Below are 18,086 nucleotides of genomic sequence, written 5' to 3'. Positions count from 1 at the left end.
AGAGAGAGAGAGAGAGAGAGAGAGAGAGAGGGATCTGCGCGCTGTACTCGCCAGTAAGACTCTCATCACGCAGCGCGTGCTTTCTAGATCTGCGCGCTGTACTCGCCAGTAAGACTCTCATCACGCAGCGCGTGCTTTCTAGATCTGCGCGCTGTACTCGCCAGTAAGACTCTCATCACGCAGCGCGTGCTTTCTATCCGGAAACTTTCAAAAAGGATTCGTTATAAACTCATCACCTTCATGTCGGCACTGCTGAATACTTCCTCACCGATGCTATGGTTACCTTTATTACGGTATGTATCTTTGGAAAGTTTGTTTGGTCGCATTTGCGCTTGATCTCCAGGACAGTTTGTGTGCGATTTACAATTGAAAAAGTTCACACAGCGAAGATTTGCGCTTAAAACAATGCGTTTTCTGGCAAAACATATTGCTCCAAAATATTAGCGTTAACGTGTTTTAGGAACTTTCTGCATATTTGTGTATTTGAGAAGAACGTGAACTGCTCAGTGCCTCGGGCTGAATTGAAAACCAGTAGGGGTAAATTCACCTCTTACCTTTCAAAGTGCTCTCCTTTTTATGCACAAAACAATAGATTGCCAAGACAACTCTTTTTCTATTCCAAGAGTCTTTTAATACGAGTTCTTCTAACTATAAATAGGTGTCTGGATCTGTCTATAGCGTAACTTTATATCTGTCTAGATATAGAAATATTGAGTATATGAAAGGCTCAAATGCTGTAATTTGAAAAGTTGCTCGACTTTAACGGATAAAACAACATGAAAACTTGAATGCAAGACTTTAAAATATACTTAGATGTTGTCTAAACACTTTGCTCTTGGGTTTTCCTCTGAGATCTGGCTGAGATTGGCAGACAATCCCTAAAACAGATAATCCACATAAATCTGCGCTGGAGATGCCAGTGCTCTCGAAGCTCTTCAAGTTTTTTCTGTGGGTTCAAGTTATTGCTTTTCTTGTTCATCAACTGGAAGCTGCATGCATATCCCCCCCCACACACACTTGTTGTACTGTATATTTGATAGCCCTCTCTGCGTGTATTTCTGCTTATGTTTCCCTGCTGTGTGTGTCGAGGGAAGCCATGCGTCAAGTCTTGTGCAGACATGCTCCTGAAACAAGCATCTGTCAAATAAAGGATTTGACACGAGGCATCCACTGACGGGGAGGCTAAAGGGTTAATGCAAATAATTTCGATTTACTGGTGAACGTGTCAAAAGAAATATGGGAACCCTTGGCACTATTTGAGGTGTTCTTTAGCATATGCATAAATACACAGCATTTTATTTAAAATAAGAAAAAATAAGAAAAGAAAATAAGAAATCTAAAAAGCAAATACTCCCTTAATCAAATTTTCTGAATTTGCAATTTTTATCTGTTTGCAGAATAGCAAGGCTTAACTAGGCCTGGTGACATTGCACACTTCGTATACAATAGGTGTTTTAGTCCACTAGCTAATGGGATAACCAATTCACTTATGTGATTTTCTCAATTATTGCGGCTTTGAAACACTTCCAGGCTCTACAGTACTTTGAGTTCAACTGCGTAGTGGCTCTGAAAACTGTGGTGATAAATGTTCAGAGCCTTCATTCTTATTTTTCTGGGCAACTATCTGTCACTTTAAAATGGGAACAGCAAAAAATGTTGGCTGGCCATCAAGGGATCTCATCAACTTTATCATGGGTCACTCATACCCAAAAACTACCTCAGTCTCTTTTTTTGGTCACTATGTGTAAACTGTGGGAAATTCACAACGGTGACCATATATGGATCGTCTCATTATAGAATAGGCCTACTTTATGAATGCCAAATCATGCAAATAGATAGAGAATGAAATTAAAATTTTCATCTTGATAAATGTGTCCTAGCTGTTTTCATATTTTAAAAGGCATGCTATGCTAACAGTTTACAGTCTAAGCTGTCAGTAAACTGCACTGACAGACCCATCATTGAAATGACAGATGGCAGCCAGGCCTAAATACATCATTTATCAAGGCCTGGTTCAAAGAAATGAAGCACTTCTTAGTAACTCTTCATTTTCTTAGTAACATTTCATTTTGCACACTATTGATTATTGTATAGAAAACAGTGATAGTGCAACAATATATTGCACAGCTTAACAGCACAGAATTTGTAATAATGTTTCCATTCTTTTCTGTCATGTTTACCTTATCAGGCATTGATATTGTGTGACACGGAACACGGAAGCATGGCATGCTGGGTATTCTAATACTTCCATACTTGTGCTTTTACATGCACTGTTCTGGTTTGCTAATTAGTTGGAACATCAAATGCTATACCAGAATTTAGTTGTACATTTCCATATGTGCCTATTAATATTATCTTGTTGGGATGTTTTACTAATGGTGAGAATCCCAAGAAGAGCATTCATCTTTATTCCAAAGAGAGATATTGCTTCAACCCAGCTAACAAATGTATATTCTAGGAACAATTTGGATTAGTTAAAGGAAAAAAAGTGATTATTTCTGAATGTTCTCTGAATGTTCGAAACATCCAGTTTTTTAAATGTTTTAAAAATATTTTTTCTTGGTTATACGAACGTTCCATTTTATCATTTTGCAAACATTATCAGAATGTTACTTTTTAATGTTCTCTGTACATTCTGAATATTCTGAAAATTCTGAATATCTAAACATTCGTTTTTAGAATATTGTTAAAGGGCAGATAACTTTTACCAAACATTCTACTAACGATACTGGAAGAACATTTGTTCATAACTTTGAGAGAACCTTGTCAGAATGTTCTGAGAACGTTTTCTGTTAGCTGGGAATGATGGTGTTTGATTTTCTGTGGTTGCTGTCTAAACAGTCGCCATTTTAAAACCACACACTCCTCACAAAAATATTATGGATATTGTAGTCAGGAGATAATTTGTGTGTGTGTTTGTTTTTGTTTTTAAATACCATGTCAGCTTCTTTGGCTATTTTCATGACGAAAACTATATGTTATTACAATTTTAAATAGGAACAAAATAAGAAATACGACCCATTTTTCTTTAAAATAAATTTGGACTTGATTGAAAACCTTTTTTGTCTTGTCTTAATTGTGCATGAGTATACCCAGAATACTTTAGTTTTTCCAAAAGGCTTTGGACATTTGTATTGGAAGTGCCATGAGTTGTTATGCATTAAACATAAAGCCACGGTAGATATTTCAACGCTACTGAGTGGGAAGTAGCTACACCTTTTGTAGTTTGTATCCTTGACAAAGTGTTGCTGTCAGCTGCCAAACACCCATCTATCACATTACATCAAAACAACCAACATGATCACATTACAAACTCCAAGATGTGTTAATTACACTAACTGTTGTGTTTGGCAGTGCCATGTCAAACAAAGAGCATTTTCTGTGTTTATTTTTCTATAAAAGCCAAGCTAATCGCTAATGACTCCCAGACTTCACGCTAATAGCCTGAGTTCTGTTTTATAGCACCATGCTTTAATGAAGACACCTGACTTTGACATTTTTGTACTTTGAATTGCATTCAAATCATCATTCATGACAAAAATCACCAGTTGTGATGCTATGGAAGGCCATTTGTTGGAAGAAAATTATGTAAATAACTATTTTCCTTCTGTTAAATGCTGATTTTGAGGCCAAGATGGTAACTATTACCTCTAATTCTTAAATCTTGTGGAATTTAGACTTTTACTGTTGCATTCGCTCTAATAGTGCCAAAAACAGGAAGGCATTGGCCACCAAAATTTGACATGCATTTTTCAGTTTTGTCGTTTTAACGTAGACTTGTCATAGAATATACCATTCAGTGCATTGGCTGATAATCAGAACTTACAAGTTGTAATGCTATGGAAGACCTATTAATTTTTTGCTAAATCCCAGCAAACAGGGAACATTATAACAACTTTTACTAACATTTTTAAAAAGTTATGTAAATGTTTGAAACCAAAGTTATTAAAGAAATTGTCATGCACCACTACTGTGAGAGAGCGTGGAGCGAGGAACGAGGAGACGTGGAGTACTTCAACTAGGAGACTTTAATTAACATCCAAAGAAAACCAGGAACACACACATAGATGTAGACGACATTCAAAACCGGACCGAGAACTCAAAACAGGAAACACTTTAAATACACAGGACTAGAGGAGGGACACAATGAGGAACACCTGAAATCAATAACCATAATCAAACATGAGGGAAAACTGGGTCATGGAAAGCACGTGGGGAACAAAACAGAAGACACAGGACTGACAGTAATGTTTATGGAGCATTCTTATAACTTTAATAATATTTAATATATGTTCTTATAACATTGAGAGAAATCATTCTTAGAACAACATTCTCAGGGATGTCCTTATGATGTTATTTATACTTGATGAATGTTCTCATAATGTTGAGAGAAAATGTCCTTAGTATATTAAAAATAAACATTAAATTCACATTTTGGATAATGATTTAGGAACCTTTAAAAAATTTTCTAATTTCAACAAGAAAACTGGTTATTTTAACATTCTTAGAAACTAAAAAAACAAATGTTCAATTAATGTTTTACTCTGAGCAAAAAAGTTAGTAATGATGTAAGTAACGTTTTAGAAACCTTTAAATAACATTCTAATCACGACATGAAAACTGGACATTTTAACGTTCTTAGAATATAAAAAAAAAAAACATTCAGATAACATATTTTTGGTGAAAATAAAGTTAGTAGAACGTTGTGAGAAATGTTTTAGGAACCTTTAAATAACATTTTAATTCCAACAAGAAAACGGACATTTTAACGTTCTTAGAGTATTTAGGTACTTTACATTAGAAACATTTCAAAACAATGTTCCCACAATGTTGTTATATCCTAAATGTCTTACCTGGGATGATGCTTGTGAGACCAAGATAACTATAACTATAAAAGTCTTAAATCTTAAAGAATTTAGCCCTTTCCTGGTGTTGTAATGGCATATTTTTTAGTTTTGTCATATTAACTTACGCTTGTCATAGAATATACCATTCAGTGCTTTGGCTGGTAATCAGAACTTCAGAAAAACACATGCCGACTGAATGAAGTGTGTTGAAGGGAGGTGTTGACACAAGCTGCCAAACAGCTGCAATGCGTCCCCTACACTGAACAACTCCATCACGAGGCACTGAAAACATGACATGCTAAGCTAGCCTGCTTCATAAGAACGCTTCATGTGAACTGGAGTTAACTAATGCTCATGTGTATGTACTTTGAGCTGACAGTTTACACAGTTTGTCTAGCTTTCAATACTGAAAGTCTGCAAACCTTCGACAAAAACAAACCAATAAATCATAACAGTTGAAATGTTTCTCTTCTGAACGTAATATGTAAAGTCAGCGTGCATCTGCATATATTTGCTTGATTGTAATGAATGCCACCGCTTGATGGGTTTTCAAACACTGCAGGTCGCGTCTTACATCTCAAAACCATTCAGAACCAAGCCGAGATGAATCCACATGGAAGTTAGTGCAGGGTGCTGGTCAGGGATGGATAGACGTCCAGACGGGGTGGGGGTCTATTTTTTAGCTCTTTTAGGGGAACATCTGGAGGCAATTGGACAGCATTAGGGATTAGACGCCCTTCTTTGAAAATCCTGTGTGGATTTCTTCCGCTGGCATGCTGCCTCCAAAGCCATCCTGAGTCCATCAACTTGGGTAGCTCTTCTGAAACACACAAGAAATATGTACGGTCATAGTGTCATGTCCTGTTAATAGATTAGATACCATAAGATAGCATGTCATTTTGCATGATGCTTTCAACGTGCCAATGCTTTGCTGACAGACAGTTGTGTGCATTAAGAACAGTCAGTTTTAAGTGGCTTTAACCTTTTTTAATATTGTATTCTCCGTCTCATTGTACTATTTCTATTTCTCCGGTGGCATGCATGCACATGTTTTGATCTCATACAATAGCTAAACAGTTCATAGTGCGCCTGAATGGAAAACTCATTCAGTTTTCAAATCAGAAGGATTTCAAAGCTAAGACCCAACTCCTAGTGACTAAAGTATACAAAGTATATCAGTATCTGTTAGCTTGATTGATTGTCTTGCTATTCAGTAGTTGAACATATGGCACTCCTCTCAAGATTACAAACCCACTCTGACAGAAAATAACCCTAAGAATGGAGAACTGGCTGTAGATTTTCTATTTGCCGTATCAGTGTTGGGGAAAGATACTTTTACTTTTAAAAGTAATGCATTACAATATTGTGTTGCTCCCTAAAAAAGTTATTTTGTTACTTTTTATGGAAAGTAATGTGTTACATTAATTTTACTCACCTGGGCTGGGCTTCCTACCAAAAAATTAACTAATAACAATAACACTCTTATTGCAGCAATAAATAAAACACACACACAAATGTGATATTTAACTAAAGTCATTTTTACTTATTTGTTTGGTTGAATTGGACCATCAAAGGTCACCAGTGAGAATAAATACAAAAAGTATATTTGTGCTATTTAACAGATTTAATTATTGCAGGTTAGCGTCATATTCTGAGTTTGCATTTCACTGTTTTTGTTCATTTCTAGGAATACTGAATCTGTTTTTGAGTAAGTGAGATGAGTAGTGTAGAACTACAGTAAGCATCATGTTACGATTTTTCTCTCAGTTTTTCAGTCTCAGTCAATAAATGGAAAACAAAGTAACTTGCATTACTTATTTGAAAACGTAACTCAGATATTTTGTTGTAAATTTAAAAGTAATCTGATTATGCGTAACTCGAGCTACTTGTAATGTTACCCCCAACACTGTTTATAATCATATATGTCTAAATGCATACAGCAGAAAAGAAACTCATATTTGCTGTAAATATGTCAATATGTCAATAAAACTGGCCATTGAGTGGATTAGTCAATGAATGCTAAAACAGTCCAGTTCATGTTGACCGTGCAACTCCAATATCTGCGTTATTTTAGCAAGCCGGACTGAACGGTGTGTTAAATGGTGCAATGGGTAGTGTGAAGGCTATTGCTAATCTCAGGCCAATCCTCTAGGAGTTAAAAGCTCAGGGAGTTGTAAGCCTCCTTGACCAGTCTTAGATGATATGCGTAGGTGGTGAAGAAGCCCCAATGTCGAGGCCACTGACACAGTGCTGTGAGAGATTAACACCTGTCATACATGAACATGCTATTCTGTAGGTTTGAACTTCAGATGTAATTGAAAACAAGACAGAAATATGCATGCAATTGATGTTTATTTGTTATATATCACAGCTGTTTGGTGGAAAGGTTTGCTGTTGGGAGAACAGGTTTGCTGTACATAATCAAACTAACAAAACTCATTTTTATTCAGACGTCTAGTGACCTTTTGGTTGCTGTTTCTAAAATGAAGGAAACCACATGTGTTTATGAGGATTAATCCCAAGACAAGTGCAGAGCTGTGCATCGATTGGCCTAAACCAGTTAAAGGAGATCAAGGACCAGATTTTGACACCTAATGCTCCCATGCCCTGAAATAAGAGTTCACTGAGTGTGCTGTTTTATGCCGTTAAATATTATGTCATTATGAAGTATTGGCTAGAAATACTTTCCAATGAAAAGTGAAAAGGCTACCAGAATAGCTGGTAAGGTTTGTGCATTGGTATCACAAGACTCAGGTTATATAAAAGTAGTTCCTTTTTGCTGAGACCAAACTGATTGCAGAGGACAGTTTGTGTGAGACTTACTTGTGTGTAAGTGAAAGGAATTTCTTGATGTAGTTTCTGAGGTAATTTACTTCTGAGGCGATGGACTTGTGAGCTCCTAAACAATGCTTGCTTGTGTCTGGGATGAAACACAAAGCATTTAGTCAAGGAAAGTGTTGGGTTGATATCTATTGCCTTCACTGCATCCATTTTGGCTGAGGAAGAGCAGTACTGGAGTAAAAAGGACCCTGGGTGATTTAAAAACAATATCCTTCTGATCCACTGAAGATCAGTCCACTCCTAGAGCAATTTTTAAATCTTTCACAATCAGACATACATGTGATAGCTTTAAATATGCTGTATTTGTTGTTTGTTGCATAATTTTTTTTATAGCCCAAAATCATGTATATGTGCCGTACGTGATGCCTAAATAGCTTTCTGCACTGCACAACAATTTAATTTAGTCTTAGCAAGAATGGAAAACAGCTGAATGGTTGAGCTTATGCTGTAGCTAATCATCACGATTTGTGTTTTGAACTTGATACCGCTTGAAAAGTCTTATCTTGTCTTGGAATTTTCGTAATTGCTCGAAGTACGCAGACAGCTTTTCCCTTCTCTGACCTAGTTTAAATGGATTAGAGCGTCAACAAATTTGGACATTCCTAAGAAAGCAACCTAGGGTCCATTAACTGCCCTGTCAGCTGACTAGGTCAATCACGTGAACTTAGAGTGTCATTCCAGGCGCTTAAAACAGTCTGGTGTGGTTTGGCTAGGAGGTTGTGAGTGGAACTGCCACCAAGGGAAATAGTCGAAATCATTCACCACTTAGAATCATCCACTACTTTCATGCTATGCTCATTTTGGGTCAGGCAAAAGAGCCTGTGAAGATCACGGAGTGATTTATACCCCGGTGGGCCTGTAGCAGACAGACCAAGGATGTTACCAAACACAAAACTTTAGTAGCTTAGGCTACATTCTGTTTTGAGCATGAAGTGCATTGAGGCCTCTCGATTTATTTATTTTTCTCCAATTTAATTGTGTTAAGGGATTCATTGAGGTGCACTGTGAGTTTGGGCACTTTATTGAGTTTGGCTTTTGCTTTGTTATTTCATAAAATGAACAAAGTTGTAACCCCCTTTTAATATAATTTGTAACTTTGTAACAATATAAATATTATTTTAACAGAAAATTATATAGCTTCTGTTATTGTGCCTTAATCATAACCATTTTCCAACAGAATTACTTAGAAAACAGCCTTAAATATGTTGATATTTTACATAATTGTCATGAAAAAATATATTAAAATATATAAAAATTTATATAGGCCTATATATATATATATATATATATACACACACACACACACACACAAACACTTTTCCCTCTCTTTTAAATTGCATTTTAAAGTAAAATGTCATTGCAAACTCTTATGCAATTTTATATATATATATATATATATATAACAACAGTGTATATAAAGCACCATAAAGTAGTCCAAAAGTCTTCTGAAGTCATTCACTATATGAGGAATATTATATCATTTATTATTTAATGTAAAATAATATTTATTATTTATTAACAAATTAATTTGAATCCTTTCTATATGCTTCAGCTCTTAATTCTTTTTCTCACCAGCACAAATGTGTATTGATGCAATAATTTTTTTTTAAACACATAGCTGTTCTTCACACATAGCTATTGTATGACTTCAGAAGACTTGGAATATAACGTACAAGACATAAGTTCTTCTTCTGTGGTGATTTTATTGTGTTTATGTCCTTTTTGGAGTGATCATTGTATGCTGTAAACAGCTGCATTGAGATTCTTCAAATTTCTCCCTTTTAGTGTTTTATTGGAAAAAAAAGCATATTTACGTTAAAATTTGTAGTAGTGAAATAATAAAGCCGAAGGACTGATATACAGCTAGCATGGAGATTTACATTGAATGAAAGAGTGAGCAATTCCATATTAGCATTAGCATACCACAAGTTTTTGAATTAAAATGGTGAGGTGTAGCTTGGGTCAGTGTCTCAAGCTGATCTGCTATCATTTGGAATGTTAGAAGAATCTCCCCTTACCAAACCTCTTTTTTGGCACCTTCCTGAGGACAAACGTTTAAGCTGCTGCTCATCCAGGAAGAGACATGAATGCACATCTGTGCTCCTGTGAGATGTGAACTTCCTGCATTTATGCAATGTGACAGAGCAAGGAACTTAAAGAAACATGTCAGGGTCTTAGAGATTTTAAACGCGACTTTGAGAGGAAAGCTTTCGGAAAAGGCCTTCTGCATGGATACTCTTAAACCTTAAACTCTTGTTAGTTTAGTGAGGGATCGCATTAGCCGTGATTCCTAGTAGGTCTCTGACAATGTTTACAGCACATAAAGAAACACAACTAAGTATTTGAGAGCAGTTAAGAGGATGCAAAGGATTATCTATTCAAACATAGTCAAAACAGATTCAAGTGCATGTGCTTCTAGCTCATCATTTGTTGTGCTATAAATTACACTTAAAGAGAAGCAAGTGACTTTAACATGACCGAGTTGCTCATTATAGGCAATTTTTGCAGCTTAATGTAGAAGAAACCTTTTAACAGCTTACTGGATGTATACAAACATAGCCAAGCATTTGATCGCACTTAAGAGGATGAAAAAGATTATCTGTTGTAACCCTGGTCTGGAGCTCCAAGTAAAGTTCCACCCAGGGTTCACCTAAATGAGCCCAAATGGGAAGAGTAATTGACGTGCATTCCAGTATCTTGCAGTTTTGTACACTTTCCCTTGGAGCTATGCATTTTATGGGGTATGAGACGCAAATAGTGTCAACAAAGACGAAGCATTTCAAATCGGTGTTTGCTGTTCTCAATTAAAGTGCACATGGGAATGTTGCACAATTTGAAGTAGTTCACTGCAAATGCATATAAACATTACAACAAATTCGTAATCAATAAACATACATTCTCACAGGCTGTCTGGGATAGTCACGTAATTCTTGCTTCAGTATAAACACAGCACATTTTGGTTTCAGCCAACAGTTGTACATTTTTTGCTTTTTTTTAACTCTCTGGTGCTGCTCACATGGTGGTCAAAAATTACCTAACTATATTTTATGTAACTATATTTTAGTTTGATAATGTTTTTTATTTAATATTTTTTATTTTAAAATGCAAAAATACTGTTCTTAAATATATTTATGGATGGAAAAATGAAAACCTTATCTTCGCTTCTGTCATCTTATGAAAGTAAAACGACACTTGCATCATTTTACTAATTCATAACTACTGTAAGTATGTGTCATCCTGTTATGTACTGTAAAAAATAGCAACAGAAATTCAAATATAATGATCTAAAGTGCCTGATCATTTTCTGTACTCTTCCACATCTCAAAGCTACACCAGAAACATTCAAGTAAACAATACAGAGCATGCTAGAAGATCATCTTCGCTCAAATAGGAGAAGAAATTCAGCAGTGCCTCTGCTCTATTATTTTCCAATGCAGTCTTGTGTCTGTGTGTGTGTGTGTGTGTGTGTGTGTGTGTGTTTGTATTCACATAGCAAGTGGCAAAAAATTTACCATGTTTAAAACCATTTCAATGAATTAAAAAAAAACAGAATTTACAGGCCTGTTTACATTTTTAAATCACTGTTATGCTAAAATAATGTATATTTCATTTTGAACAAACACTCATAAAAAGAGTTTAATTGCAGGGATTTTGCGTTTTTGGTGTTATTTTGATTCTCAGCAAATTTGATCCCTTTGTGTCTTGCTAAATGTCCTGCAAATGTAAATTCGATTTGGTTTATCAAATTTAGCTTATTAGCACACCTTAGAATTAAGCTAATTCCCTTGCTAAATTCTTTACTACAGATTATATATTATTATTCAGTCACAACTTCAGAAATGTGGTTGTTGTGAATTCAGCGACTACACAGGCAAAAAAAAAAAAAGAATCCGTAAAGGCAATAAAACTGAGTCATTTTCTATGCCAGTGCCTGTAAGGTGATTTTGTCGTGCCACCCCTCTTTTGAAACGCCGATGTGTAATTGCAGGCATCACCCCTGCCAAAAAGCGAAATTAGGGGTGCTTATTGACTGGTAATGAGGACAGAGTGATTAATAGTCTCCTCTGAGCACAGCAGGTCTGATTCACACTCCCTCATTCAAGACATCGAGATTTCAATCTGCCAAACAACAAAGGTCAGTGTTGAAAGTATGTGCAAACAATTGGCTGCAAACTTGTGACATCAATGACGAATGAGATAATTTTCCATAAAATTCAGGTGAACTACTTTGAACTCAGTGTCAAATGATGAAAGATCAAACATTCCTACAAAACAAGAGGTCTTTTGTGTTCGTTTTCGTCACCAAAGTCTAATTTAAAACCAATCGTTTATGTAACAAACCAGGCATCCCATGACGTTATCGCCCACCATGCCAAGACCTCCCAAACTCTGCGGTTCTTCGAAGGCAACACATGTAGTTCTGAAAAGATATAGAAGCACCCAGGGCAGCGTGAAGATTAGGAAGCTCACTGGATATTTATTTTCATTAGACACTGATGCTGAATGGACCTTTGATGTAGCAGCGGGAACCCTTGCCTGTCTGCAACACGTCTGTCTTTCTGTATCAGTGCTATCATTAGACTTCAGTTCCTGTACTTTGCACTGGAGTCTGTAGTTTAGTGTCACTTACGATTTGACTGCACTGGGTTTGATGTTAAGATGTTTTGCTCTTGGGGGTGGGAGGTGATCTCAAAACATTAGACATATGGAGACATATTAAAACATATGGAGATATAGATCTGAAAGAAAACCTGAAAGCAACAAGTCAGTGTCTGGTTATTGAGGTAGAACTGAGGAGGAACGTGTACTTTTACTAGTGCCTAGTTATATGCAAGTTATGAAAAAGAATTGGTACCCATGTCATACCAGGAAAGTGACGCATCTGATAATTGCCAAGTGAGGCCTACTGCTTGCATACTGTTGAAAAGAAAATTGAAAGGCTGTTAACTGTAATTGTTAGTATTAAAATAACCACACAAGCTTATGGTAGACCACAACTCTTACCTTATTTAGCATGAGAATCTGCACTAAATACCACAAACGGCTCACAAAGGACAGTCCTTACTTGAAGCAATATGAAAAAAGGCAATATTGTGTTAAAAGAATACAGTAGTTCACCCACAATTGAAAAAAAAAAGGTTTCTTCTGTGAGACAATGTCATACCAGGAAAGTGACGCATCTGATAATTGCCAAGTGAGGCCTACTGCTTGCATACTGTTGAAAAGAAAATTGAAAGGCTGTTAACTGTAATTGTTAGTATTAAAATAACCACACAAGCTTATGGTAGACCACAACTCTTACCTTATTTAGCATGAGAATCTGCACTAAATACCACAAACGGCTCACAAAGGACAGTCCTTACTTGAAGCAATATGAAAAAAGGCAATATTGTGTTAAAAGAATACAGTAGTTCACCCACAATTGAAAAAAAAAAAGGTTTCTTCTGTGAGACAAAAAAGGAGAAATGGTAACACTTTATGCTATTTTTACCTTATTTAACCCTTTTTTTTGGTATAAATTTATATATTTAGGTTGATTCACTGATATTAAATATTGTTTTTGACTTGAATAAAACCAGTTAATTTAGATGTTACCATTTTAGGTTACCTTTTTCAGTGCAGTTAGCATTAACTAACAATGAGAAATACATTTATTCCATTTGTTCAAGTATTTGTTAATATTTATTAATGTCATAAAAAAACAAATGGTCATGTTAGCTCAAGTCCATTACATAATATTAACAGATACGACTTTTTATTTTAATAGTGTATTGGTAGATTTTAATAATGAATTGGTAAATGTTGAAATGAACACTAGTTAAGATTAATAATTTATTTATTGTTAATTCATGTTAACTGATGAAGTGAACAGTAACTAACTGTCACCAGAGAAATGGATGAATGTTCTGGTAGTTTTTTTCCCCAAGATTTTGTAATTAAATCCTTGTAAAATATCATACAAGTCTTAAAAAAATGTACTTGTATGCCGTATTTTTTAAGTGTGAGGAACAAATCGAAATGTAAGTGGTTCTTGAAAAGCTGTAGTCCCTATTAATTATAATTGCAAGGAAAAAATATAAGTACAGAAATAAAAGTTATATGAGTGTATAGGTCATTTTTTGTTCATTTTTAGTTGAGTTTGAATCCATTCTAAATAACCTCTAATCTGTTATACCACTGCGATATGGTGCACGCTAATGACGCTCCATTGCTTTAGCAGAATATACTTATACACAGTTTTGCACTTTGTGGTTTCTGTTTCATGCTATTACACTCAGTCATGAAACAGAGAGTACACCTTGCCAAATGGATGCGCTAGGCACTCAAATAAATATGCCAAAAGGGTGGCCTTCCAAACATGCTGGTATGCATGTCATTGCAGGCCATCTTTTACCGCACACATTAACTGTGTGCCCAGACGCCATGCAGATGTGCTGGAGAAGTGCCACTACTTTTTGAAGTGCAACAATGAGCTTCATGAGAATTCAGTGCTGTTGCAGGACCAAAAATAACAAAAGTTGATTGGTTTTGTTTGCTACCATGCTTATAAAACTGTATTCTGTTTCTCCACAGATCTTACAGGTGAATCTAGTGATGTCCATCTTGCTGTACGTGATGTTCCTCGTGTACCTCTATGGTATCTCAGCTTCTACGATGGACAAGCAGCGCCCCACGCAGGACCCCATCAACACGCTCATCATAAAGCTCCTGCAGGCCGACATCAGCCGCAGCCGTCAGAAGCAGGACGACGCGCTTCCTTCCTCCACCATAAACACGCCTGCAGTGACTGACTATAGGGAGATAGTCAGCGACCAGCCCGTAACGGACATCCCGACTGAGCTTCTGCGTCAGCACAAACGTTACAACTCGCCTCGCGTGCTCCTCAGCGACCTACCTCCGCTTCAGCCGCCACCGCTCTACCTCATGGATGACTTTGTCAGCAACCAGGACGGCAGCGGCGCCAACAAGACGCGGCAGAAGCGCAATGCTGAGCACAAGAGCTACAGAGGCGAGTTTTCGGTGTGCGACAGTGTCAACCTGTGGGTGACAGACAGGACCACGGCTGTGGACATTTATGGACAAGTGGTCACGATTTTGGGGTCCATCAATGCAGGACGTACAAATATCAAGCAGTACTTTTATGAGACAAGATGTAACACCGGCAAGTCCCAAAAGGGCAGGTGTCGGGGTATTGACGAAAAGCATTGGAACTCGCAGTGCAAAACCTCGCAGACTTTTGTGCGTGCTCTCACTCAGGATAAATCATCTGTGGAATGGAGCTGGATACGGATAGACACCGCGTGCGTCTGCGCGCTCTCACGCAAACACCGCAGGACGTGAAAAACACTGCAGCGACTTCTCTATTATCTTACTTATGTTCCCTGGGGGGGCTGTAAATATATAAATATAAATTATTATTTAAGTTATATGGAATGCATATAGTTTATACATGTCTATGTATAATGTATAAATATACTTGTTATTTATTTAAGTTGTTTGCTTGTCACTCTCGTGTCGGCGCATGCATGGCCACACGGCCACACTGGGTTTCATTATCCTCCTGGGTGACACAGTGTGGAAGGGTGAAGTCAGTAAAATGTCAGGGTCTGTTCACCACCTTACTCCTTTCCTGGCCATCCACAGCAGGGTATTCATAAACAACTATTTGCTATTTGCTAGTAGGTTGCAGGTGGTGTTAGCAGGAGGGACATTGTCATTCTGGTGTTTGAATAAACAAAATTTGTAGACTGTATTGTGCAGTTTGATTTATGAATATTTTAACCTGTTTTCTCGGAAGAAAAATACTGTAAAAATATTTAGAAGTAAACTAACATTGTCGGCACCGATAGCCTCGTGGGCAGCACGTCGACATATAGCGCCATTGCGCTTCGGGCGTCCCGTGTTTGAGTCCCGGCTCGCGGACCTTTCCCGATCCCATCCCCCCTCTCTCTTCCACTTCGCTTCCTGTCTCACTATTATCCTATTATTTTTTTAAGTTGTTTGAAATAAAAAATATTAAAAAAAAAAAAAAAAAAAGACTTACAATAACTTGCAATGCCGCTAAGCTACAGGAGCATTGCATGCTGAATTGTGCCTTGCTCACGTATCAGAGTCAGAGGACACGTCACTCCTGGACCTTGGGAACAGTTGCAATGGAAAACACATATCACTCAATATCATATTAACTTCAGTATTGTTCATGAAAACCAGTTTTTCTACTGAAACAGGCTGCCAGTATATCCTCTTCGTGACTGGGAAAACGAATCACAGTTGTTGTCGTATTTTGTATGGAAATGTGTAAACATACAGTGTAGCAAAACTGCATGAAATACCTAAGAAATATATATTTTTTCTAAACACTCCTATTAGTGGTTTCTAGATGCAGAGAGTCAATCCTAGCAGAACATAAGAAATTGCTTTTAGCGCATTCCAACATAGCCGCAATAAAGTGGGAACGAAAGCAGCCAAGTATTAACTTTTAAGGGTCCAATGATGAAATTGTTGCTCTCCATTGTGTAGCTTTGTAGCCCTGAGGAAGCTCCTCAGCAAATGGAGGAGCAAAGACTCCTCCCACTTACCACGCCCTTCTCTGGCGCCCCGCCCAGCCCTCCAGAAACCACCAGAAATAAGCTTACTGCACTTTTAACCTCTTTTTGATCACCTGCTATGACCAGTAGCAACTTCACCACCTTAAAGAGCGTAGCCAGCACACGCAAGAGCAGCATGTAAACAAAATGGGCCGTTGCTAATAACACTGTAGTCTTACACAGAGGTAAAGCTGCCTTAAGACGATGTACATACATGCAGAGCTGGGATTTGAACACGTAATCTCCCCCTTAAGAGGGTTTCGCTCTTGTCAGACTCATCTTGAGCACAGATGAGCATTTCACCGGTGCGCTGCGGCTAAAAAAAGGCCTGCCATGTTTTCCTGCTGTACGTTTATATAAAGAGACTTGCTCAATCGCTAGTCAGGAGATACTAAGGTAAAGAGATTTCAGTACGATTTGCGATACGCAATGACTTTACAAAACATGTCAGTCTCTTCAACAAATTAATGTTTTGTACTCCTCCACAATAAATATGTTATAACCAAGACAACATGTTTGTCAGCAAAGCATATCAGAAGCGTATAGACAGCACTCGCAGTCATTTGAAGAAAGGCCAGACAGCTTTGGCTTGGCTGTTGCAAGCTTATCTTTGTGACACATGACCCAGGTCAACTCTGATTGGACAAACTGTCCACAAGGAACATCATGTAGAAACCAAAATTTACTACCTGCATATAATACCACCTACATTTATATCAGCATATAAAACTAGCAGGATAAGCTGGAATGAGGTCCAAACCCATTACTACAGGAAGTGAAGTGCCAAGACTTCGTCCTCCAAGGTCCGAACATAAAGCTTTATTAGCATTAAATCGTCTATTATAATGTGGCTATAAAAAGATCAGTATAAAAATTGGTTTTATTGCTTTTTAATGCTTCACGGGTTGTTGGAGAAAGGCACTTTTAAACAAGCAAAAGTTTTTGCTTTTTTGTGGCTGACGACTCTCTTCGTGACCTGATATTCAGTGTTTGTATTGGATGTGAGGTTTTGAAACAGAGAAACAGGGTGTCGGCTCAGATTCGAAACAGAACCGCAGACCACCGAGGATACAACACACCTTTTTCGATCTCTGATTACGTCCCGCTTTAGTATGGCCCTCTGTGTAAAAACAGGATAAAAGCTGAACACAGGAACTCCGTTTTCCAAGGATGCTGTTGGGAATTGGCCCACACAGTTGTCCAAATGCATTGCCTTTCCTGTAACACACGTTATTACACTGGAACATGAGGATCCCTAAATGATTTTGACTTCTTGGATGACACTCACTGAAACATTCCCATGTATTTTATGCTGTCTTGAAAAGCCCTGCTGGTGTCATGCATACTGTGTAGGATTCTTGCTGCTTTAAACCACTACAACCAACCTTATAATGGACCGATGGCCATTGCTGAAACCCAAGGACAAGGACTCTTTTATGCTGAAATAAAACTGTGCCAAAACACACCAAACTCTATTTAAGGACTACATGCTTCTTAACAATATTCAGACATGAAAATTATCTCCGGAATGTCAAAAAGTTGAGAATATTGCAAGACAAATCCCTATTTTAGTAAAGAAGAAAGACTCGTTTGCTTGATGGTCGTGGTTTAGTGAAGTAGTTTATTTTGTCTGTACCCTCTTTTAGCATAACCCATTGTTTGTATTTGTTTTTGTGTTTTGTTTTTTTGAAAGAGAGACTTTTCTCATAATGGCAGTGTTTCTCAAAATTTCTTTCTCATGCTGATACTTGAAGGAGCACTGTTTATCTGGCCTACAACATCGTCCTCTTTTCACTGCAAGGGCAGTCTG

At 37.3% G+C, this 18,086-nt stretch overlaps 1 protein-coding gene across 1 annotated transcript; it reads left to right on the top strand.

The window, feature by feature from the left end:
- The first annotated feature begins 162 nt into the window (after window positions 1-162).
- Window positions 163-15,165, top strand: ntf3 (neurotrophin 3). Its single transcript, XM_016516454.1, has 2 exons — window positions 163-293; window positions 14,262-15,165. The coding sequence occupies exons 1-2, from the start codon at window positions 276-278 to the stop codon at window positions 15,027-15,029; spliced, it is 786 nt and encodes a 261-aa protein (XP_016371940.1). The 5' UTR covers window positions 163-275; the 3' UTR covers window positions 15,030-15,165.
- Window positions 15,166-18,086: the final 2,921 nt, after the last annotated feature.

Source organism: Sinocyclocheilus rhinocerous, unplaced genomic scaffold (genome assembly GCF_001515625.1).
Source record: "Sinocyclocheilus rhinocerous isolate Xijiao unplaced genomic scaffold, SAMN03320098_v1.1 scaffold208, whole genome shotgun sequence".
NCBI classification, from domain to species: Eukaryota; Metazoa; Chordata; class Actinopteri; order Cypriniformes; family Cyprinidae; genus Sinocyclocheilus; species Sinocyclocheilus rhinocerous.
Note: the sequence above shows the minus strand (reverse complement) of the source record. Positions and strands in the feature narration are given on the sequence as shown.